Raw genomic sequence first — 25,154 nt, forward strand, 5'->3', positions numbered from 1 at the left:
GACGCGTTTCGACTGCCAAAGGCAGACTTGATCACATGACACGCTGGACCAATGGACAAGTATATATAGTGAGAATTACCAAGCACATGATTCGATCTCTCACATTAGTAAAAAGATAACACTGTAGCAATTGATACAAGGATTGGCAAATAAATCATTGCACTTTTGATCTTGCTTAATTCATGTGAACAAATTATTAATACAATACAATAAGAGCATAGTGCTCCAATACTGTAGCCTCTGGTACACAGACCTAACTGCAATTGTAATTAACCTACAACAATATTCTAGCATAGTGCTAATAATCATACGTTGTTGACAACAGTTGTACATTTCAACAATTAATAACTTAAACAGCACCTAACCCATTATATTAAAAAATATATTGCTTCAAGATTCACATCATTGTGTATCACCATTTGGCAAATCGTAATGTGCAAAATATGTGCAAAAAAAGTGCTCTAGTGAAAGTGCAAAATTCCAATTGGTATATATACATAGCAGCTTGATGTTAAAACGTCCCCATTGAAAAATATTTCTTTGTTTTTTGTTTTGCGATTCTTAATCTCTATTCCATGATCCTAATACACTCTGGTCCCATTCTCCGGACTCCACGTGTAATTGCTGTGTCGAATGAAAAAAAGGAGAAACAGAAATCAAGACTTACAATCTAATTTGGTGACTCAGACTAAAATGAATAAGTATTGTTTATACAAAGGCAGAAAGTTATATCTTATATTAGGTGACATCAGGTCTAGGTCTAACTCCCCATAACAACATATCACACTGAAGATAGCCGGTCAGGATCCCTTAAAAACCAAAATAAAACCGAGGAAACCTCATGTAAACTTCAGTTAAAAGTGAAACTCCCCCAGCTAAAACCAATCATCAACCCCTCGGCGCTGTATATGGGGCTATGTAAAACCTAAAATTCATAAATATATCAATATAATAGCCTAGAGTCTAAAAAATCATTATAAACCATCTTGTTCTGAATAACAATAAAAAATAAAAACTCGAGACTCCAATGCCGGCAATATTTCTCACCGCAACCCAGTTAGAATCTGGAAGGTCCGGACTAAAACACAGTAAAAGAGAAGAAATAAAAGCCACCATAAAAAGCCACCAGAATCCTTATCAACTTACATTAGCTATATGAAAATTAGTCCCATCTTCAACTCCATACTTATTATTCAGCAATTATAAAAAGTTATGTAGATCATCACTGTTATTAAGACCATTAGGCATTTTGGTGTCAAGCAACATTATGAACTCAGATTCCACCTGTCTCAGTCTTTTCTCTCTGTTTCCGCCTCTGATATTTTTGGGCACTGAGCTGATGACGTAATATTTCAAATCATTCAGGTTGTTATTGTGTACAAGTTTCAAATGCTGTGCAACAGGATAACTAGGATCTGAGTTTACCACTGCTCTAAGATGTAGGATTCTATTAAAAACTTGCAGTTTAGTGCTCCCCACATAAAGTAGGTGGCATGCGCATTCTGAAATATAGATTGCATAATCTGTTCTGCAAGTATAGAAGCCCTTGGATTTTGACTGGCTCTGGACTTAAAGCAGTGGTATATTCAGTAATATTTTTGCCAAATTTACATGCACGGCATGAACTACATTTAAAAAAACCTGATTTGGCTGAGAGCCAGTTAGTAGTTGCAACAACTTCTGGACGATTTCTTACCAGGGCATCCCTCATTGAGGGTGCCCTTCTAAATGTTAGACTCGGAAGTTCTGGCAAGATTCTTGACATAGTTAAGTCTGACCGAATAATTGGCCAATTTTTGTATAATATCTTTGTCACCTGTCTCTCCGGTCTGCAAAAGTTTGTTATAAGCCATATGTTACATGGTGGTGATGTAGAAGTCTCCAATACTGCAGATGTATCTCTAACATTGTCTCTAGTATTATTGGAGTCATTGGCCTTAGCTCTGGCTTTATTCAGATCCACAACTGTATATCCCCTTTTAACAAATTTTTCAAATGCTTCATCCTGACATCTTTTCAAATCAACATCATGACTACAAATACGTTTTATTCTTAAGAATTCCCCGTAGGGAATGCTTCGTATGAGATGTTGTGGATGTGAGCTAGTGGCGTGGAACACAGACTTTCCCGCCGCCAATTCCCTGTGCAATCTAGTATGCAAACTGTTTTCTTGTACATAGATCTCAACATCTAAGAATTGGACTAGTTCCCTACTAATCTCTGAAGTAAATTTCAGATTTAGGTTATTAACATTAGGATTGTCAATAAATCTTTCTGCTGTTTCAAGGGAAGCCTTCCAAATCAGACATACATCGTCTATAAATCTCCACCAGTGGAGGACATGTTGGTCAAAGACATTTTTATGGGTACCCCTCAGGACATACTCCTCCCACCAGCCCACATGTAAACACGCGTAGCTGGGGGAGAAGCATGCCCCCATAGCCTCTCCACGTAACTGTTGAAAAATGTCCTTATTAAACAGGAAATAGTTATGGGTTAGGCACATCTCAATCATATCAACCAACATCTTGTTGTGTTCATACATTTCTATATTCCTTTTTCCTAAATAGAAAGGGATAGTATGGAGGCCGTCTGCATGGTGTATACTCGTATATAATGAACAAATGTCCATAACAATTAACAGACAGTCATTCTCCCAAACCACTGGTTTCAATCTTGATAAAACATGTCCTGTATCTCTGATAAATTATGGAAAATTCTCTACAAATTCATGCAAAAAATGGTCCACATATTTTGACATGGCCTCTAAAAGGCTTTTTTGCTCTGAGATAATTGGTCTCCCGGGATTGGCACCACATTTTTATGTACTTTTGGTATAAAGTACAGAAAAGGAGTCAGGGGATAATCATTTTAAAGAAAACCGAATTCATTTTCAGAAAGCAAACCCATGCGTTTCCACTCTGCCAACTCACTAAAAACCAACTCTTTGTTTTTTCTTAGTTCCTGAAAACTCGCTTTTCTATAACATTTAATGTCACTCAGATGTTGTCTAGCTTCTTCCAAATATTGGTCTCGTGGCCATAAAACAATGTTCCCGCCTTTGTCTGCTTTGTTGATAATTATTTCGGTATGCTCCTGCGGTTTACAAATCAATTTGGTGTATTGCATTTCCGAATATCTGGGCTGTCGACTTTGTCTCATTACTGAATAGTTCAATTTCTCAAGATCATTCACCATACATTCGCTAAAACATCTATTGCATCCCTAGGCATCATTGGGATGGAAGTCGATGGAGGTCTAAATGGACTGGAGCCTGGCATATTGCATCTAATCCCTGCTTCTGACAAATTTTCTTTTGTTGAATTATCTGATGTTTCATTCAAAATGGCTAGAGATTGTGCAGTTAGTATATAGTCCACATCTCCTGCCTGAAAGTTTGGAAACAATCCCCGAGTAGTTTTACTTTGTGATGTCACATTGGCAGCATTATTTAAATGGAAATGCTTTCTCAGTTTTTATTTACGGATACATTTAAACATATCAACTCTAGTTTGAGTATATTTGAAGCTGTTTGTAGGACAATATGATAGACCCAGAGCCAGCAACTGTTTTTCTGCCAACAATAATGTGAGATCTGAGAGATTAATTACTGTATTGTCAATAATATCACTAGGTACCTGGTCTACTTTTTGCTGTTGAATTTCTTCTTGCTTTTTCCTCTGTAATTTATGTTTCCGCCTCTGTTTCCTCCGTTGGTTCCTTCTGCTTCTTGATTCCGTGCTTGGTTGCGCGGTCTTAGTTTGCCGGCGGTCCTCCACTAAAAAAGAAAAGAAAGCTCTTCCACTGGGGCAAAATTGGTTGGTACTTGGAGTGTCTTTTGTCCCATACCATCATCCGATTCCACACTACTTTCCACACTGCTTGCTTCTATGGAGGAAATATTCCCATCCACTTGTGCACCTAATGAAGTTATATTGCTCTTGCTATCTTCGTTTGTAAGTGCCCGGCATTTAATATTGTCAAATTTTCTTGAGAATGTGAAAACATGTCCGGTCTCATAGTCGCGTTTGTCCCTTGTAAACTTATACATTTTTCTCTCTTTTATCATTTCCTCTTGCTTTTTGAGTCTCGCTGTTATTTCCTCCTGACTTTTTTTTATTTGATCTTTTTGGTCATTTTCTTCCAATAAAACATTAATTGCTTCTATTGCTTTAAGAATTTCTATTAGATCGATTTCAGCATATTTAATCAGAATTGCTACCAGGTTCATCGATGCATCCAAATTGTTAGTAGCCCACACCTTTAGCATCATTGGATTAGGGTTTTCAAAAGATGGCGCTATCATTACCCTGAGGCCTCATGGAACTCTTCATGCCTCTTTATATTTACCCAATGATTTCTTTTCCCACCACTTAGTCATTTCAGTTCGGTGGAGCTTTTCCAGTTTTTTCAATAAAGTTTTAACATCCTGATTAGTATTAGGATTAATTATTTGGTCACCTCGTGAAGTCAACCCTTCAGGAATTTCCGCAAATAGGGCGTCTGTTGCTGCTTCCCGGTCCTTAAGCGCGTCCGCAGTTGACAACATTATGCACTGCTATTTTACGTAGCTTTTGAAATTACCAACGAACGTTTCCTTCCACTCGCTGTAATAGTACTCTACTATCCTTACAACCCGCTGTATTCTGTAGTTCAGCCGTGAGAGCTATTCGCAGCTCAAATCAAACGGTTCCAGTACCTTTGGCGTCCTCCAACTCCCCAGGTCCTTCCATCTAATCTTCCCGGTGAAATGCTACTTCAACTCCGGTTTCTAGCTCCGAGCAGCGGGGGGCTGGCGTTAACGATACCCCTTCCGCGTTAATCCACAACCACTTCCGTGGTAACAGCTGTTTGTTATGCCAGCCTCAGTAACAAAGGATGGTCCGCAGAACGGAGTTCAAGTTCAAGTTCAGGGATTTGTATAGCGCACTACTCACCCAGAGGGTCTCAAGGCGCTTGGGGAAGGGGGGTTCAGTTTTTGTCGAATAGCCAGGTTTTGAGATCTTTTCTGAAGGAGGTGTGGTTTTGAGTAAGGCGGAGGTGAGTGCGGAGTGAGTTCCAAGTCTTGGCTGCCAGGAATGAGAAGGATCTGCCACCCATGGTGGATTTTCGGATGCGCGGGACTGCGGCGAAGGCTTGATTGGACGATCTAAGTTGGCGGGTTGGTGTGCAGAAGGATAGTCGAGTGTTGAGGCATTCGGGTCCTAGTTTGTAGAGGGCCTTGTGTGCGTGGGTGAGAAGACGGAATGTAATTCATGACGGGAAGCCAGTGGAGGTCTTTTAGGTGTCCGGAGATGTGATCGTGGCGGGGGATGTTCAATATGATTCTCGCTGATGCGTTTTGGATGCGTTGGAGTTTTTTCTGTAATTTTGCTGTGATTCTGGCGTATAGTGTGTTGCCATAATCCAGTCGACTCGTGACCAGTGCGTGGGTGACAGTCTTTCTTGTTTCAAGGGGGATCCAGCGGAAGATCTTTTTGAGAATACGAAGTACGTTGAAGCAGGAGGATGAGACTGCATTGACTTGTCTGGACATCGAGAGAGAGGAGTCAAGGATGAAGCCCAGGTTGCGTGCGTGGTCGGTGGGTGTGGGTGCTGTGCCCAGGGCGGAAGGCCACCAAGAGTCGTCCCAGGCAGAGGGGGAGGGTCCGAGGATGAGCACCTCCGTTTTGTCTGAGTTGAGTTTTAGGCGGCTAAGTTTCATCCATTCGGCTACTTCTTTCATGCCTTCGTGAAGATTGGTTTTGGCGGTGCTAGGGTCTTTGGTGAGGGAGAGGATTAATTGGGAGTCGTCGGCGTAAGAGATGATGTTGAGGTTGTGTTGACGCGCGATGGAGGCGAGTGGACTCATGTAAACGTTGAAGAGGGTGGGACTGAGTGATGATCCTTGTGGTACTCCGCAGATGACTTCAGTGGCCTCTGAGATGACTGGGGGAAGTCGGACTCTCCGAGTTCTCCCGGCGAGGAATGAGATGATCCACTCCAGGGCTTTTCCTTGTATGCCGATGTTGCTGAGGCGTTGTATAAGGGTGCTGTGGCAGACTGTGTCGAAGGCGGCCGAGAGGTCGAGAAGAATGAGGGCCACTGTTTCTCCGTTATCAAGAAGTGTTCGGATGTCGTCTGTTGCTGCACTGAGGGCGGTTTCGGTGCTGTGTTTGGCTCGAAATCCGGACTGGGAGGGATCGAGGGAGTTGTTGGATTCAAGGAAGGCGGCGAGCTGGCTGTTGATGGCTTTCTCAATGACTTTGGCAGGGAATGGGAGGAGGGATATGGGTCGGGAGTTTTTAAGTTCGGAGGGGTCTGCTGTGGGTTTTTTCAAGAGGGCGCTGAGTTCGGCGTGTTTCCAGCTTTCTGGGAAGGTAGCAGAGTTGAATGAGCAGTTGATGACATCGCGGAGGTGGGGTGCGATGATGGAGTCTGCTTTGTTGAAGATGTGGTGGGGACAGGGGTCGGTTGGTGAGCCAGAGTGGATTGAGTTCATTAGGCGGATGGTGTCTTCGGTGGTGATTGGGTTCCAGGCGCTGAGGTTGTTAGTTGGCGGTGTAGGATCTGGTGGGGGGGGCCGGTGGGGGGGGGGAGGGTTGTTCGCCAGAAGTGTTCTCGAAGCTGTTGTGAATGTCGGCTATTTTGTTGTAAAAGAAGGAGGATAAAGCATTGCTGCGGTCTTGGGAGGGAGTGATGTCGTTGGATGCTGCGGCGGGGTTGGTGAATTCTTTGACAATGTTGAAAAGTTCCTTGCTGTTGTGGGAGTTGTTGTCGAGACGATCCTTGAAAGCTGATTTCTTGGTGGATCGAATTAGTTGGTGGTGTTTGCGGATGGCCGCCTTGAGGGTGGCCATGTTGTTGCTGGTTGGGTTTTTTCTCCATGTTTTCTCTAGGGTGCGGCATAGCTTCTTGGATTTTTTAAGGTCATCATTGAACCAGGGAGCTTTTTTGTTGCTTGAGTTGATCTGGTGCTTTTTCAGGGGTGCTAATTCGTCAGCGCTGTGGGTGATCCATTACTTGAGTTTGGTGGCCGCTTGGTTTGGGTCCAATGAGGGGGTGGGAGGGTTTTGGTTGAGTGATATGAGGAGTTGGTCGGAGGTGATTTTGTTCCAATTTCTCCGAGGAATAGGTTGTGGGCGGTTGTGGGTCAAAGTGGTTTTGTAGCTGAAGTGGACACATCTGTGGTCTGTCCAATGGAGAGCTGTGGTCGAAGGAAATGAGCTTGCTGGAGGTGAAGATAGGGTCGAGCGTGTGTCCGGCTACATGGGTGGGGGTATCCACGAGTTGATTGAGTCCGAGATTAGCCAGGTTGTCAAGAAGGGAGTTGGTGTTGCAGTCGTGTTTATTTTCAAGGTGGAAGTTGAGGTCTCCCAAAAGAATGTAGTTCTCGGAGGCGAGGGCATGTGGGCTGACGGAGTCTGTGATGTCATCGCTGAATTGAGTGCGGGTTCCTAGGGGCCTGTAGATGAGGGTGCCTCGGACTGTGGTCCTAGGGTCGGTGTGGATCTGGAAGTGGAGATGTTCGGCGGTTGCAAGTTTATCGTCTGAACTAGTCGTGATTTTGATGGTGTTCCTGTGGATGATGGCGATTCCTCCTCCTGTTTGATTGGTGCGGTCTTTTTGGATAATCTTGTAGGTGTCCGTTATGGCTATGGCGATGTCGGGTGCTGATGATGTGTTCATCCATGTTTCTGTGAGGAAGGCGATGTCCGGTGACGCAGTGTTGAGTAGGTCCCAGAGTTCAGTTGCGTGTCTGTCGACCGAGCGGGTGTTTAGCAGGATGCACTTTAGGTGGGTAGGGTCGGAGCTGTGTTTGGAGGAAGTGGAATCGGTGAGGGTCCTGAAGCAGGAGAACTTGCAAGTGTGACAGGCGAATGGGCCGTGGGTATGTCCTGGGGTGGCTTTGCAGCATTGAGGTGTGCGTCCGGGGTTGAGGGCGAGGAGGGTAGCGGTATCATAAGTGTATCTAGTGGGCTGGGAACGCCGGGGGCCAGGGGGTATGGCGCTGGGCGCGGTCCAGGCGTAGACGGGCTTACCTTTGGCGCACCTTCGGCGCGACTGGGGCGCGACCGCTGCGCGTGAACGCTGCGTGGATATGCATCTGTCATAAGTGGATAGTGGAGGGGGAGGGGCGAGGGAGGGTCAGCTGGGAAGGCGGGAGCGGGGTGGAGATCCGGGCAGGGCGGCACAATAACAACAAACAACAAAATGGCCGTCGGCCTTACACGGAGCAGGCAAGTACACTTGAGTCGGCACAAATGGTTAAGCACAATGACACAGTGCAATACGGCAATAATAATGCAAGCCAGCAATACAAATCACCAATTACAGTAAGAGCAGCGGGGGTGCGCTATGAAAATGCAAAGCAGCTAAACAAAATCGGCAATTTCGGTAAGAGCAGCGGGAGTGCGCTATCAAAATGCAAAGTAGTAATACAAAATCGGCAATTTCAGTGAGAGCAGCGGTGGTGCGCTATGATACCAAGCTGTGAGGCGAGGCAGGTCAGGGAGCAGCGTGGTGGAGCGACCGCGTCTGCAGAGAGCAGGACGGTCACAGCGCGATCTAGTGAGAGCGGCTCAGATAGTCTTAGTGGGAGGGAGGGTCAGCTGGGAAGGCGGGAGCGGGGTGGAGACCCGGGCAGGGCGACACAATAACAACAAACAACAAAACGGCTGGCGGCCTTACACGGAGCAGGCAAGTAAACTTGAGTCAGCACAAATGGTTAAGTACAATGACACAGTGCAATACGGCAATAATAATGCAAGCCAGCAATACAAATCACCAATTACAGTAAGAGCAGCGGGGGTGCGCTATGAAAATGCAAAGCAGCTAAACCAAATTGGCAATTTCGGTAAGAGCAGCGGGGGTGCGCAATCAAAATGCAAATCAGCAAAACAAAATCGGCAATTTCGGTAAGAGCAGCTTGGGTGCGCTATCAAAATGCAAAGTAGTAATACAAAATCGGCAATTTCAGTGAGAGCAGCAGAGGTGCGCTATGATACCAAGCTGTGAGGCAAGTCAGGGAGCAGCGTGGTGGAGCGACCGCGTCTGCAGAGAGCAGGACGGTAAATCCACAGTCCTGAATTTTCACACTCCCTCGAACACCAGGTACGGACCACAGCAGTAGAGATTTAAAATCTTCTTTTCTTAATGCAGATTTAAAGTGCAAGTGCGTTTCCATCTTCTAGTGAGTGCCAAGCTTGACGCGTTTCGACTGCCAAAGGCAGTCTTGATCACATGACACGCTGGACTAATGGACAAGTATATATAGTGAGAATTACCAAGCACATGATTCGATCTCTCCAATTGGTAAAAGGATAACACTGTAGCAATTGATACAAGATTAGCAAATAAATCATTGCACTTTTGATCTTGCTTAATTCATGTGAACAAATTATAAATACAATACAATAAGAGCATAGTGCTCCAATACTGTAGCCTCAGGTACACAGACCTAACTGCAATTGTAATTAACCTACAACTATATATATATATATATATATATATATATATATATATATATATATATATATATATATATATATATATATATATATATATATTTATTACCTATATAGTTATAGTTAGGATTGGCTACCATAGGAAATTCCGAACATTCTATTGGGAATAACTTTGGCGCCGATTGAGGGATCTGCCTGTAATTTTCCTTAGTTTTGGGGGGATTCGTGAAGTGGGGGCTGAGAAAAAAGGGGGGTCCCAAAACGTGTTTTCTCCATGTTAATTTCCATAGGACGGTCTGACAAGTCTACAGCCCGAACCGCTGAACGGAATTAGGCCAAACTTGGCAAAATTGTAGGGACTAGTGCGCAGATGTGCCTTTGCTATGTTTGGTGAAAATTGCTCCAGTGGTTTTTATAAAAATTAAGTTAAAAAAAACATATATATCTATAGGCGCCCTGCCGGCGCTCCCCGGTGCGCGTACCGGGGAGCGCACCCGGCGCGCTACGGGAGTGCGCGAGCGAAAGCTGATTGGCTGTCGGGTGTCTGTCAACATTCTAAACAGTCCGGAGAGTCCGCCACCTTGTGTCTCGGTAGAATCGAGACACAGGAGGTGAAAAAAGAAAGGGGGATATAATTAAAAGGGGGCAGAGTAGACACCCCCTGACCCCCTAGGTTTTCTGAGGGGGGCCTAGAAGGACCATGAAGGGCTAAAAAACTTTTTTTTTTTTTTTTAATTTTCGCGGGTTGAGCGCTGGCGGCCCTCCCCGGTACGCTCTCCGGTACGCGCACCCTGAGTGCACCACGGGGAAAAAAGAGTGTAAAAAAAAATAGAGAAAAAAAAAATGTTGAGTGTTGCATTGCTGGAGTGTGTCAAAAAATTGATGCAACTCCAGTAATGTATCCTTTCACATGGGGCCAGGCCCATGTGAAAGGGCCTGCATCAGTCTTACGCCTGCTGTGATACAGGCACAAGATTTGGACGCAACAGCGTCATAAAAGTGACAGTGATATCTCTTAGATTTCACTGCGTCACCTCTACGACCCTTTCTTGCGTCAATACACTCCTTTTGTATAAATTACACCTGACGTAGGTATAATGTGGCGCAGGGGTTTACAAAGTGACGCATCTACCTAGATGCGTCACTTTGTAAATATGACTGAATAAGGTGCATTTTTAACAGCACTGGTGCGTCACAAAAAGTGACGCACCGGTGGCGTAAAAGTGACGCATGGCCTCATAAATGAGGCCTTCAGTCTTCTACTCATGCGTCATATTAAATATATGACGCATTATGTCGCAAGTACTTATAGATACGTCAGTATTTCAGACGTATCTGTAAGCGCAAAAGTGATGCATTGCTGGAGTGTGTCACAAAAATGATGCAACTCCAGCAATGCATCCTTTCACATGGGGTACAAAAGGGGGTGGTGATGGACGGAGCATCTGAATCAATCCAACACTCACACCCAGTCAAAAGATCTGGGTTTAATCCTCGACCGTTCTTTAGCCCACTCTGCCACCCCAGTTCAGACATGGCTATATGCAAATCAGTCTGACCCTGTGCCTCATGTGAACAGTCCAGCCCGAACTGCCAAGCCATGTCTTCCCTGGACCGGAAGCAAGCTTCCGAGGACCGGTTTCTCCAGCCGTCTTCAGCCCGGCTTGCTCGAATCCAGTGGCAAAGTGAGCAAGGGACTCACGTCGGAGTATACCCTGCCACACTTATGGCGGCCAAAAGCGGTACAAAAGGGGGTGGTGATGGACGGGGTTCACAGTTACATACATGTCGTGTCCCTCTAGAAGGGTGGAATGCTAACCCCGTCGCCAGAATTGGCGAGGGGTTAGTATTCCAATTCGTATGACACCTTACTCGACATGTTTTGATAAAGCGATACCAGAGTTGGCATATAACCGCGAGGATTATAATGCACTTAAGAGTATATGGTATGCGTTATCATGGAACAGCTATTAGGACTTGGTTCCGCAAGCTGCGAACGGGCTCAGCTCATGCCAGAGCACCATCTCACATGATTCCAAGCACTCTGCCTTCAGGATTGTTAAGGCCTGCCATAGGAGTGACTGATAGGAATCTATGTGTCCATTTTAGGGTTAGATATAGGTATACTATATCTAAAGCAAAGGGTGATTACACCACCTTGCCCCAGCTGTTGTGCAGCCAGTTGTGTCAGATTTAGATGGCCAGCCAGGGGTGGCATAATACATGCTGCAGCTCCTGGTAGGCCCTGGGTACACCTATGCCCTGAGTTACAGGGTCTGATAAGGTGGCCCAGTACCAATTGGTAAATGCACCTAAGGTACACGTGTCAATTTAGTGAGAGAACAGTAGGCCTGGGTCCCTGAATAGCAGGGTCCCAGGTCAACTAAGTCGGAAAACAAGCAAAACACCAGGCAAAAAAATTGGGGGCAACCATAGTCGGGTATCCACCCTCCTACAGACGGATTATCTGAATCAATCAAACACTCACACCCAGTCAAAAGATCTGGGTTTAATCAATCACCGTTCTTTAGCCCACTCTGCCTTCCCAGTTCAGACATGGCTATATGCAAATCAGTCTGACCCTGTGCCTCATGGGAACAGTCCAGCCCGAACTGCCAAGCCATGTCTTCCCTGGACCGGAAACAAGCTTCCGAGGACCGGTTTCTGGCATTCCAGTCGTCTTCAGCCCGGCTTGCTTGAATCCAGTGGCAAAGTGAGCAAAGGACTCACGTCTGAGTATACCCTGCCACACTTATGGCTGCCAAAAGCGGTACAAAGGCGGTACAAAAAAAACGATGGATTTAGGCCCAGATCCTTGTACTGGGGTGAATGTATGACATTGTTCTACATTCTGTCCATCAACTGTGTTTTTTGCAATTTTCACCCCGAGTGTGCTGGGTATACTCAGACGTGAGTCCCAGGCTCTCCACACCACTGGAGTTAAGCTATCCAGGCTGATGAAGGCTGATAGCCAGAAACCGGTCATTGGATGCTTGATTCCGGTCTGGGAAAGACATGGCTTGGTAGTTCGGACTGGACTGTTCCCATGAGGCGCAGGGTCAGAGCTGATTTGCATATAGCCAGTGTCTAATCTCATAGATTTCACTGCGTCACCTCTACAACCCCTTCTTGCGTCAATACGTCCCTTTTGCATACATTACACCTGACGTAGGTATAATGTGGCGCAGGGGTTTACAAAGTGACGCATCTACCTAGATGCGTCACTTTGTAAATATGACTGAATAAGGTGCATTTTTTACAGCACTGGTGCGTCACAAAAAGTGACGCACCGGTGGCGTAAAAGTGACGCATGGCCTCATAAATGAGGCCTTCAGTCTTCTACTCATGCGTCATATTTAATATATGACACATTATGTCACAAGTACTTACAGATACGTCAGTATTTCAGACGTATCTGTAAGCGCAAAAGTGATGCATTGCTGGAGTGTGTCACAAAAATGATGCAACTCCAGCAATGCATCTTTTCTTACCCTTCCACACCCCGTTCCTTTTCTACATTTTCTTTCAATATCCACATTCCCCATGTTCACTCTCCTTCTCCTTACTTTCCTTCCCCACACTCACCTTCTTTCAGTCCCCCTACTTCACTTCCTTTCTCCTCTCATACCTTTCTGTTCTTTCTTACTCATTTTCCTCTCCTTTATCAATGCACTCCACTTCACTTACTCTTTTTAATTTTTTTAAGAACATAGCTCTTTGATGAGAATTGGAGGTAGTTCTGAAAAGAACTTTGTTTTTTCTTTTTTTAGAACAAAAACAGGGAATAGAAACTGCTCAACAGGAGCAAACAAAATTAACAAATTTAGGGCTGTGAACGGCAGCGATGGTTCTCCAATGCTCGAACCATGAGCAGAACACTTTTGTTCCCATAGCAAAGTAGCTGATCAGTCTCTGCATTTAAGGACGCCTTTGTTAAAAGCAGGCTGAATGTTCGGAATCAGCTCTTGTGATCTCCCCCTCACCGATGTTGTTGGTCCTCCGGTTGATGTAGAGGCCCCATCCCTGGGAGCCTCTTGTGCTAGAGCCCGAACACTCTCCCGGACATAGTTCTGGGGGTGCCTCCTTTCTACGTGGCGAATCATAGTTGAATTACCAAAACTGTACTTCTTTCGGGGGTCTCCACAGCAAAGTACAGTTTGGCAGATTTTACATTCTACTTTTGGTGCATTTACTTTTTTATGCCCATCAGGTATAGAATTTTTTTTCCAGATTAAATGTTCTTTCACCTTCGGCTGAGGAGGCTCTTCATCGATTAAATCAATGGTGTCATCTTCACTGCTGGATGGTCTGGCAGCCATGATAATCCAAGATATCCAACAAAGAACCGAGAGCAAAAAGGCAGGTCTTGCAGTCACGAAAGTGAAAGAAGAAGTGAGGGAAATGGGTGGGGATTTCATTCTTTGTAAAAAAAAAACTGTTAGCAACCAATGAAAAGTGGTATTTTAAGGTCACATGACTTGACGCGCTTACGATGCGCGCACCAAAGCGCTTCTGGGGGCGCTTACGCTGCGCGAACGTAGGCGCTTCCGGGGGCGCATACGCGGCGCAAACGGGGCCCTTACGCTCCGCGCCTAAGTGACGTTTCGATAGTTTCACGGAAATGCAAAATCATTTTCATTTCGTAAATCAAAAATACTGCTTTTATATGTATGGTACTAAATGCCTTGTGTTATTATTTACTTTTCATTCATATTTTTTTACACGAACGCAGAAATAGCGCTCTGGGTGCGCTCTCCGGAGAGCTTACCGGTGCGCCCACCCAGAGCGCCCCAGGAAAAAATGATTAAAAAAAAAATATATATATATTATTATTAAAAAAAATTATTAATAATTAATACTTACACAAAACAGCAAATCATAGGTTACAAACTCGTTATAGAAAGGAATTAGCTTTTAAAAATCCTTGGAAATTCAGTGAAAAAACCAGAGGTTTCACAATCGTTATAGTTAGGAATTAGCATTTAAAAAACCATTGAAATTCACTGAACAGACCATAGGTTTCACACCAGTTATAGTTAGCTGGACATTTTACTCATACAAAACCATTGAAATTCCCACGTTATAGTTAGTTGGACTCACTAAAACTCGCACACCCGCAATCCACTGCTGATGATGTCACATATTACATCATTCATGACATGGTCAGTGACATCACTGATTCAGAAAAGGGGGTGGTGATGAACAGAGTGTCTGAATTAAGCAGACCACTCTTACCCAGTCCAAAGATCAGGGCTTGATCCATCACCGTTATTTATCTCACTGCACCATCCCAGTTCAGAACCTGGCTATATGCAAATCAGTCTGTCCCTGGCCCAGTGCATCATGGGAACAGGGCAGACTAAACTACCAAGCCAATTCTTCACCAGAAAGGAGACAAGCTACCGGGGACCGGTTTCTGGCATTTCAGCCGTCGTCGGCCCGGCTTGCTTGAATCCTGATGGTGCAGTGAGAAAGGGACTCATGTCTGAGTATACCCTGCCACACCTATAGTGGCCAAAAACGATTCAGAAAAGGGGGTGGTGATGAACAGAGTGTCTGAATTAAGCAGACCACTCTTACCCAGTCCAAAGATCAGGGCTTGATCCATCACCGTTATTTATCTCACTGCACCATCCCAGTTCAGAACCTGGTTATATGCGTATCAGTCTGTCCCTGGCCCAGTGCATCATGGGAACAGGGCAGACTAAACTACCAAGCCAATTCTTCACCAGAAAGGAGACAAGCTACCGGGGACCGGTTTCTGGCATTTCAGCCGTCGTCGGCCCGGCTTGCTTGAATCCTGATGGTGCAGTGAGAAAGGGACTCATGTCTGAGTATACCCTGCCACACCTATAGTGGCCAAAAACGATTCATAAAAGGGGGTGGTGATGAACAGAGTGTCTGAATTAAGCAGACCACTCTTACCCAGTCCAAAGATCAGGGCTTGATCCATCACCGTTATTTATCTCACTGCACCATCCCAGTTCAGAACCTGGCTATATGCAAATCAGTCTGTCCCTGGCCCAGTGCATCATGGGAACAGGGCAGACTAAACTACCAAGCCAATTCTTCACCAGAAAGGAGACAAGCTACCGGGGACCGGTTTCTGGCATTTCAGCCGTTGTCGGCCCGGCTTGCTTGAATCCTGATGGTGCAGTGAGAAAGGGACTCATGTCAGAGTATACCCTGCCACACCTATAGTGGCCAAAAACGATTCAGAAAAGGGGGTGGTGATGAACAGAGTGTCTGAATTAAGCAGACCACTCTTACCCAGTCCAAAGATCAGAGCTTGATCCATCACCGTTATTTATCTCACTGCACCATCCCAGTTCAGAACCTGGCTATATGCAAATCAGTCTGTCCCTGGCCCAGTGCATCATGGGAACAAGGCAGACTAAACTACCAAGCCAATTCTTCACCAGAAAGGAGACAAGCTACCGGGGACCGGTTTCTGGCATTTCAGCCGTCGTCGGCCCGGCTTGCTTGAATCCTGATGGTGCAGTGAGAAAGGGACTCATGTCTGAGCATACCCTGCCACACCTATAGTGGCCAAAAACGATTCAGAAAAGGGGGTGGTGATGAACAGTGACATCACTGATGACATCTCAAATGACATCACTGATGACATCATTCATGTGATAATACGATGCACCTCCTCACACTCTAATCTAACCTTTGATATATCCAGTGTTAAATACAGACTACCATTCCAGAAACCTTTGACACACCAATTCCAGTTACTACATACGCACTCACTGATTCGTAAGTCTACACACACACATCCACTCATTTACCCATACAATCACTCATACATACAGTCACTCATCAATACAACACTATCATATGCACTCATACACCTATAGAGATACTCACACAATGCCACTTATTCATGGAGTTACTCACACACCTAGTCAGTCAGGCAAAGAATCAATCACACTCCCATTTCCTCATCTATACAGTTATACACACATAACCTTACTTATTCAAACATATACTAACACATACTTACTCTCATTTACAATCACTGATACAAGTACACATTGATCCATACAGTCACTTACGCAATCCCAGGCTCTCATGTATAGTCATTAATATATGCCAACTCTCACATGCACTGTGTTTTACATATGTACTTACTTGGACATGTAGCACTGAGATATCCATACACTCACCAACACACCCATGCACACAGTCAACCGCCCATACAGCTGTTTCCACATGCACTCTTGAACCCATACACCAAGTGAATGAACTGCTCACACATCTATGCACAGAGTCACACACCTCCCAGCCACCCCCACACACTCACCCTAACATACAAATACTTGGGCAACCAATCAATAACCCATATAGCCACTCATATAGCTACTAATCAACACATGCAGCAGCTTACACAACAAGCTGTGGAGAGGTGTGGCTCACTGGTTAGAGGAGGCAGACCTGGAAGCAGAGGTCAGCCCGGGACCAGGGTTCAATTCCCGGCTCGGTGGGGTCTTGAGTCCTAAAATGTCCATGGACTCGACAATTCTCGCTCCGGTGCCTACTCGATTCAAGGGTTCACACTCTGCGACTCTGGGCAATAGCTTGCTTAATCTCAACAACGGCCCCTCGCGGCGGGATGCCTGGCTTTCACCTTGCGGATACCCTGCCGGGGTTATCTCACAGCGGAATACCAGGACGGGTTCCCTAAGCAAGCGTTTAGAACCCGGAGGTGATTTGCGCTATATAAATTCATGTACATTTACATTTACAACAGACATAATGATGCACACATTCAGACAGTTTAGTCACTAACCCATGCATTCAGTAAGGCACATTTAATCACTCACTCATACAGTCAGTCACTCACCTACTAAATCCGTCATCCATACACTCATTCTTCAATATGTAAAACATTTTATTTTTACAGAAACACACCTTCACTGGATGATGTCATCAGTGATGTCATTTGAGATGTCATCAGTGATGTCACTGACCATGTCATGAATGATGTAATATGTGACATCATCAGCAGTGGATTGCGTGCGCGCGAGTTATAGTGAGTCCAAATAACGTGGGAATTTCAATGGTTTTGTATGAGTAAAATGTCCAGCTAACTATAACTGTTGTCAAACCTATGGTTTTTTCAGTGAATTTCAATGGTTTTTTAAATGCTAATTCCTAACTATAACGATTGTGAAACCTCTGGTTTTTTCACTGAATATGTGTGTGTGTGTGTGTGTGTATATATATATATATATATATATATATATATATATATATATATATATATATTGTTCACTCGACATTGATTGCTACCATCAGAGTGCTTTTAAAGTGCTAGTGCAAAGAATTACAGATGGCCACGTGACCGGCAAAGTAATGAAGCTGGAAGAAATCCTCGCCCGAGGTAATGGCCATAAACATTATGACCGTTTTGACATTTGGAAACATAAATGTTGTACCCACTTAACGATTAAAATGCAATTAAAAGCCAACAAATAGTAGCTAAAAGATAATCGTTGCATTAAAGGGTTACTTGATCTAGACTTTTTTGCTCGGTATTACCCATGGGCGACTACAAAATTGGTAAAAACCATATTGCCATGTCATGTGTACTCAAATAAGTGCAAGATTGTGCAATAGGTGTAAAGTGCAAATTCATCATCTCATTAAAAAACAACTGCTGACAACCGAACATCAATGTACATCGTATTTGGAAAACCAAATAATCGTAACTGTAAAATACAGTATCATTTTTAGAAATATCATTGTTTGACTATATGCAGCAGTCTTCATGAATTACTATGCTGGTGAGGAAAACAAATATATATCTTTATACAAGTATTATCCATAAGGATGGGCTGAGGGCAATACAAAACTATTTGGGACAGAGACCGAATGTATACAAACAGCATAGCAAAATGATCTGTGATATGACCGAATTCTGTTTGAACAATAACATTTTCCTTTTCCAACATGTACTATACCAGCAGTTAAAGGGAGTTGCTATGGGGGCTAGTTTCTCCCCCAGCTATGCCTGTCTTCACATGGGCTGGTGGGAGGAACTGGTCCTCCATAGGGAATATGCCAACACCATTCAACAACATGTGAAATGCTGGTGGTGGTGCATAGAGGATCTGTTTATATTCTGGCATGGTTCCAAATCAGAGGCAATTGAACAAAAATGACATGAATCTCCAATTCACTTTTGAAATAAGTGCTGGCCATGTCCTCTTTTTAGACGTAGAGGTTTACATTGAGCAGGGCAAAATAGAAACTAGAATACACAGGAAACCAAGTGCAGTATATTCTATATTACATGCTCGGAGTCACCATCCAAGACACTTGGTTCAAACCATCCCCTATGGGGGAAATGCTACGTATAAAACGGATTTGCAGCACGACAAGTGAATTAAGAAAAGCCCAACTAGAATGCAAAAAGAGATTCCTGGCCAGGGGGTACAATGCAAAGTGCATAGATGCCGCGATTATAAAAAGTCAGAATGCAAACAGAGACAAGCTTCTAAAACTATCAGTGCCAGACAGGAATGCTGATAAAAAGTTGCTGATCAACCCAGTAACGAATTCAGGGTGATAGTGGGTTACAACAAGCAACATAAAGAAATCAATCACATTATCCAAAAGAACTGGCCTTTAGTTAAAATGGATGCAATCTTGGGACCAGTTTTACCAGCTAGACCCTCAGTTACAAACAGAAGAGCACCAAACATGAGAGATCGTCTGGTGGTTAATAACCCTATTGAACAACCCAAACCAAACTGGCTGAACCAAAGAAAGGGCTTTTACAAGTGTAAAACCTGCAAAGCCTGCCAGAACGGGGTAAATGCCACCAGCATCCAAAAAGCATTTGGTGGGGGAGAACACAAAATTACAAAGTCCCTGTCATGCAAAACCGAATATGTTGTTTATTTCCTTGAGTGCCCCTGTGGGCTTAGGTACGTGGGAAGTACCAAGCTGCAGGGGCACAAAAGGATTTTGCAACATATCAGAGCTATAAGAAATCGCGATCCAGGATACCCTGTTGCTCGCCACTACAATGAAGTTCATGAAGCAGATTCCAAAGTTCTAAAATATTATATAATTGACAGTGTACCCTACAATAAAAGAGGAGGCAATCGGGAAGGGATTCTACGCAACCTTGAAACTCGATACATTTTAGAGTTAGACTCTAAACACCGAATGGTCTAAGCTTTACAGAAGATTTATACACTTGTCTATAAAAAAAATCAAGGGAACCCAAGAAAGTGCAATGTTAAATCTTTAAGCTAGATGAAAAACGAGACTATATTGTAATCATGGGCAAAGATCTTTGAAAACTGATGAGACGATAAAGGCTTTTATTGGAGTTGATTTTCATTAATTTATTTATGGTTTTTTTTCCACACACTAATTACCACTAAGATACACACTATAAAAGACAGAGGCTTCTGTCGAACAACAATTCCCACTACATGTAGTGAAGACAACCAACAAATATGACCTCTATTACTTAATAGAGAAATTATATTCTTTCTTAGAAAGTATCAATATATGAGAACAGTCACTCAATATACTTATACAGGGGAATTGGATATCGATAGAAGACAGAGACTTTATGGACCATTAAAAGAATATTAATGTCCATAAAAACAATAGGAAACAATATCCCATAATGTGGTGATAGAAAATAGTTATAATTAAATCTTATGCAGATTATATTAAATGAAGGTATTTATACCAATCACTGCACAATTGAAAATCTAGAACTAGAACGTATTTGGGTCCAAAATATATATAAAGTGTTTCTACTGGAAAATCTGTAAATCTATTTTAAAAAACATTTTTAAAAAGGATCGTTCTTAAGAAATACATAATCTTTTAGATGGATTTGACTATTTATGTATTTTATTCCTCAATATGAACGTACATAAGTTATTGGATTTTTCATTCTTATATATATATATATATATATATATTGATATTGTGACATATCTGATACTGTCATATTTTGCGTTAAGTTGCACATGATACTGATCTAGAAAATTCATGTTGGTAAACAATTTGGTATTTATACCTTAACTGTCGATGTAAAATCCTCTCCCATGCAACAGTGGAAAGTTTGTAAAATGCACTATCACTTTAAATGCACTGTCATTTTAAAAGGTGGGTAAAAAAACACATAAAGTACCAAGAGCAAACAAAGAAAAAAGAAAAAAAAAGTGTGGGTATATAAGCAGTCAGGTGACTAACTTACGTGTCATGTGATCAAGGCACTTTGGTGCTGAAACGCGTAATGGCCGACTGATTTCAACCCAAATAAAGGAGATTCTATGCACTTAATTGTGGTCTGTGTTCCTACTTTGTTTGAATGCAAGAGTCGGCTGGCAGTGGAGTTTTCAAGATTATAGATAGATAGATAGATAGATAGATAGATAGATAGATAGATAGATATTTGTATTTGTAGGTATACTTATAGAGCGCGGTCCTGTCACCCAAAGGGCATCCTGGCGCTTGAAATTCGGTCAACAGCACTTTTCACTGCTCATACATTTCTAGGAAAAAGATGCGTTTTTAGAGCTTTCCTAAACGGGAAGTAGTCCCTCTGGCTTTTCAGAGAGAGTGGCAGGGAGTTCCAAAGTTTGGCCGCTGCGACACTAAACGAGCGGCCACCCATCCTGACTCTCTGAAACCTCGGGACCACAAGCAGTTTTGCCGAAGAAGAGCGAAGGAGCCGCGGGGCGGAGTACCAGGTAAACATATTCTGCAGGGGCACTGGGCCCTGTCGATGTACCGCCTTAAACACCAGGCACGCCGCTTTAAACAATACACACAGGTGCACCGGCAGCCAGTGTAGGTCCCTTAAGGCTAGAGTGGAAGAGCTGAAGCTGGGGCGAGAAAGAGCCAACTTGGCGGCCATATTCTGCACCCGTTGTAACTTCCCCAACAGATTTTTTGGGGCCTCCAGAAGTAGCACATCACAATAGTCTAAACGACTCAGTATGGTCCCGCGAACTACTTCCGGCCTGGCCTGGGCAGGGAGGAGGGGCAGGACTTTACGCAGCATGCGTAGCAGCATCATGCATGAAGAGATGGTCTTGTTGACGTGCATGTCAAGCTGTAAATTTGGGCCGAAGATCACCCCCAAATTACGAGCGGACTCCGCAGCCGACACTGGTTCGGGGAAAGTGGCAGGCCAGAAGTTCTCTGGGAGTATCCGCGGGATCCGGTCCATGGAGCAGTGAAGCACCTCAGTCTTTGTGCTGTTAAATTGTAGGAAATTGGCCCGCAGCCAATCCGCTGTGGCTGCCATACAACAATGGAATGTCTCCAGCGGGACTGCGTTATTTCCTTCCAGAGAAAAGACCAGCTGGGTGTCATCGGCGTAATTAAATGCCGAGATACCGAAAGATTTTATAAGCTGGACCAGAGGGCGGAGGTACAAATTAAAGAGTATAGGGCTGATGGCCGAGCCCTATGGAACCCCCTGCCCTACTATCCGTGGCTCCGAACGAAATGGAGGAACCGTGACCAGCTGCTGCCGGTTGCTTAGATAGGATACCAACCAGTCTCTTGCCCCCTCTGTGACCCCGCACTCCTCAAGCCTCCTGATGAGGGTCCGATGGCAGACCGTATCGAACGCGGCCGACATGTCGAGCAGCACCAAGAAGGCTGCCCGACCACTGTCGACACGCGAACGGAGATTGTCCAGTACGGTTACCAGTGCGGATTCCGTCCCATGCCCAGGACGGAAGCCAAACTGTGTCTCATCGAACCATCCAATTTCCTCCAGGAAGCCTGAAAGGGAGCGGGTCACACATTTTTCCACGATCTTAATAGGAAAAGGGAGCAAAGAGATAGGCCTGTAGTTGGAAAGACAGGCGGGGTCCAGCGTTGGTTTCTTGAGCAGTGGTGACACGACTGCCAGCTTCCAGCACTCGGGAACGATAGCCAAATCCAAAGATTGGAGGCAGATGGAATACAAAGGCTGGAAAAGTTCTGCCTGAAAAGCCTTCCAGAATTTGGGTGGCAATGGATCGAGCGTGGAGCCCGAAGACACTGTGGTGCCATGCTGCAAAATTCCTCAAAGGAGGGACTGGGGGAAAGTCTTAGTTGGGGTCGACTAGAAGAAGTATCCGGAGCTCCCAAACTAAAGACTGGATCACTCGGCTGGGGTCGACTGGGTGACTGGTCCGGAGCTCCCAAGCCGGGGCCAGAGACAACCGGCCGGGGTCGACTGGACGGGCTAACAGGAGCTCCCAAGCCAAGAGCATGAGGCAATGGGTTTTTTAAGCCATCCAAGATCTTAGCGGTCTTCTCCTCAAAAGCACCTGCCAGGGAGTCACACAGGGCCTGCGACGCAAAGACAGCACTGGCCACACACAAGGGATGGGTCAATTCCCTGACGATTTTAAACAGGGCTTGGGACTTATTGGGCGCCTGGTTCAGGGTGGTTTCCACCCTGAACCATATTTAACAAATATGTGTATATATATATATTTAACAAATATGTACATGAGGATAATCTTGAGCTTGTACTTCTAGTACATAACGACATTAAATGCTTTTAATACTTGCCCAATGAGCGAATTGGAAACAGGAATAACATTTTTTTTATTACAGGACCTTGGATAAAGAAAGAGCTGTGTTGCTGCAACAAAGAAAACGGGAAAACATGTCAGGTAGGTAAAGGATACACATTGCTTTTTTAATAGGATTATAGGAGTGTAATATATTTGCAGAAATGCCACTTATTGTTTTAACAATTACGATAAAAGTGATTAAATGGCAACCCAGTACAAACCATTGCAGATGCATATAATAAAAAAGTTATTTATTTTAAAAGGCATCAATGAATGAGAGAGAAGGTATGTTACAGTCCCTTAAAACGGAAGATGTGATGTTTTGGTTTTTGCAGGCCATGACCCTCTTAATTACGACTTTAATTAGTTGGGGCAATATTTTCTTCTTAAAGCACAGCAGGGGCGTTTGTATCTGGAGGGATGGTGCGATCAATAATAAAACTGTTCTGTAGGTGAGGCTGTGTGTCTAACAAAGATCTCCACTAAAATCCCTATGTGTCTGACAACGATGTCCAGTAAAATCTCCCCAGCAACCTCACATCCAATCCTTTTGGATGTGGGAAAGTTGATCCAGTGTGCTCACACGAGATCGTTGTAGGAAAGTAGGATCTTTCTGCCATAGATACCCCCACCTTTTGCCTGGTGTCTGTGTTTTGACTGTAGTTCACTGGGATCTTGCTAACTAGGAACTCAGTGACAGTGCTCTCTGTTTTTTCCTTTAAAAAAATATAATATTTTATTGGTTTTCAGACAGTTCACAACAGTACACAGTACATGATGAGCAGCATACATATATTAACCAATTAACCAACAATAGCCACTGGTTCTTTTTACAGTGGGGTGAATTATTGCCCTAACAAGGGAAAGTAGGATATTGAAATCTAACATTCCAATATTGCAGTCCATGTAACCTGCGAACCAAGGTTCAATTAGCTGTCACTTGTAGCTTGCACCCTGCATGGTCAACTTGATGCAATCCTGATAAAACTATTACAGACAGGGCCTTCAACATTACTTCATTCTATCAATCGTCATCTGTATTTCCAGCTTGTTTTGCCACTAGATATTATTGCGTGTGTAGTCCCCAAACACTTTCTGGTCTGCTCTGGTGGGGAGGAGGGGGGGGGGGGGGGGATCAACTCACTATAAACTTCTGATTGAGTATTACAATAGAGTATATCCTGTTCCCATTCTGTTACAGTGGGTGCAGGACCACGCATCCAGTGCACCACAATTCTGCGTTTGGACAGTATTAGACCCATAGAGACAAATTTCCTGGTATCTTTCTTAAGAGGCTTCACATACCCCAGTTGTGCTAGAAGGGGGTCAGGCGAGATGAATTGATCTGTGATTGCGTTTAGAGTGAAAAACATTTTCTTCCAGAACTCAGCTACTGTTGGACACAACCATGCCACATGTAGAAATCCTGCCTTCGCCTCGCCACAGCGTTCACAACTATCAGTGTCCCTGAGCCCATATCGAAATAATCTCTTAGGAGTGTAGTACACACTGTTAAGATATTTTAAATGGATCAGTCTGTGCCTTACATTAAGTGAGATCTTTTGTGTTGCTTCACAGCAGGAGCTCCATATGTCCTCTGTCAGAGCCACACCTATGTCGGCTTTCCACTATATCCTAGCTTTGGTGTATTGTGTGTGATGAGAGCCCTGTGAAATGGCATAAACGTTCGAGACTAGCTTGTCAGGGGATTCCGAACGCAGCAGGAAGCTCTTGCGGCTTTTGTAGCTCATCTCCGAACAATGCTCGCAATGCATGGCGACTCTAAAATAATGAAATTGTGTGAGAGGGGAAAGGTCATGTGTGCCCTCTGCTACCTCCTCCCACGTTCACACCTTACTCTCCCATTGTAAAGATCCGCAGGGCTCTCATCGATCAAAGTACGCCTTTGTCGGAGCTCATGCGAAGCCAGTGGCACCATTCTACTGGCATTCTCGGGGAATACAATTAGGCCAGCCTGTTTTTTTTTTTTTTTTTTTTTTTTTGTAAAGACCTTTATTGCACACTTCTGGAAGAACAAGGGTTTTGGCCTAAAACCCCTGGGGCCGGCTGCATCATTTACAGTTGCTTCTCAGCGTTATATTGTTAACACAGCCCTTTAGCCGACATCCCTGGGGTCCGGCGGCGC

General features: G+C 44.2%; 1 protein-coding gene across 7 annotated transcripts in view; it reads left to right on the forward strand.

The window, feature by feature from the left end:
• KMT2E (lysine methyltransferase 2E (inactive)) overlaps positions 1-25,154 on the forward strand; it is a 1,891,352-nt gene that overhangs the window by 442,611 nt on the left and 1,423,587 nt on the right. For all 7 annotated transcript variants that reach the window (XM_086966923.1, XM_086966942.1, XM_086966930.1 and 4 more), the window contains one exon: positions 23,049-23,107. In XM_086966923.1, coding sequence (XP_086823049.1) covers positions 23,049-23,107 — 59 coding nt within the window. The remainder of the gene's footprint in view (positions 1-23,048; positions 23,108-25,154) is intronic.

The sequence above is a fragment of the Lissotriton vulgaris genome, chromosome 1_1, assembly GCF_964263255.1.
Source record: "Lissotriton vulgaris chromosome 1_1, aLisVul1.2, whole genome shotgun sequence".
Lineage (NCBI taxonomy): Eukaryota > Metazoa > Chordata > Amphibia > Caudata > Salamandridae > Lissotriton > Lissotriton vulgaris.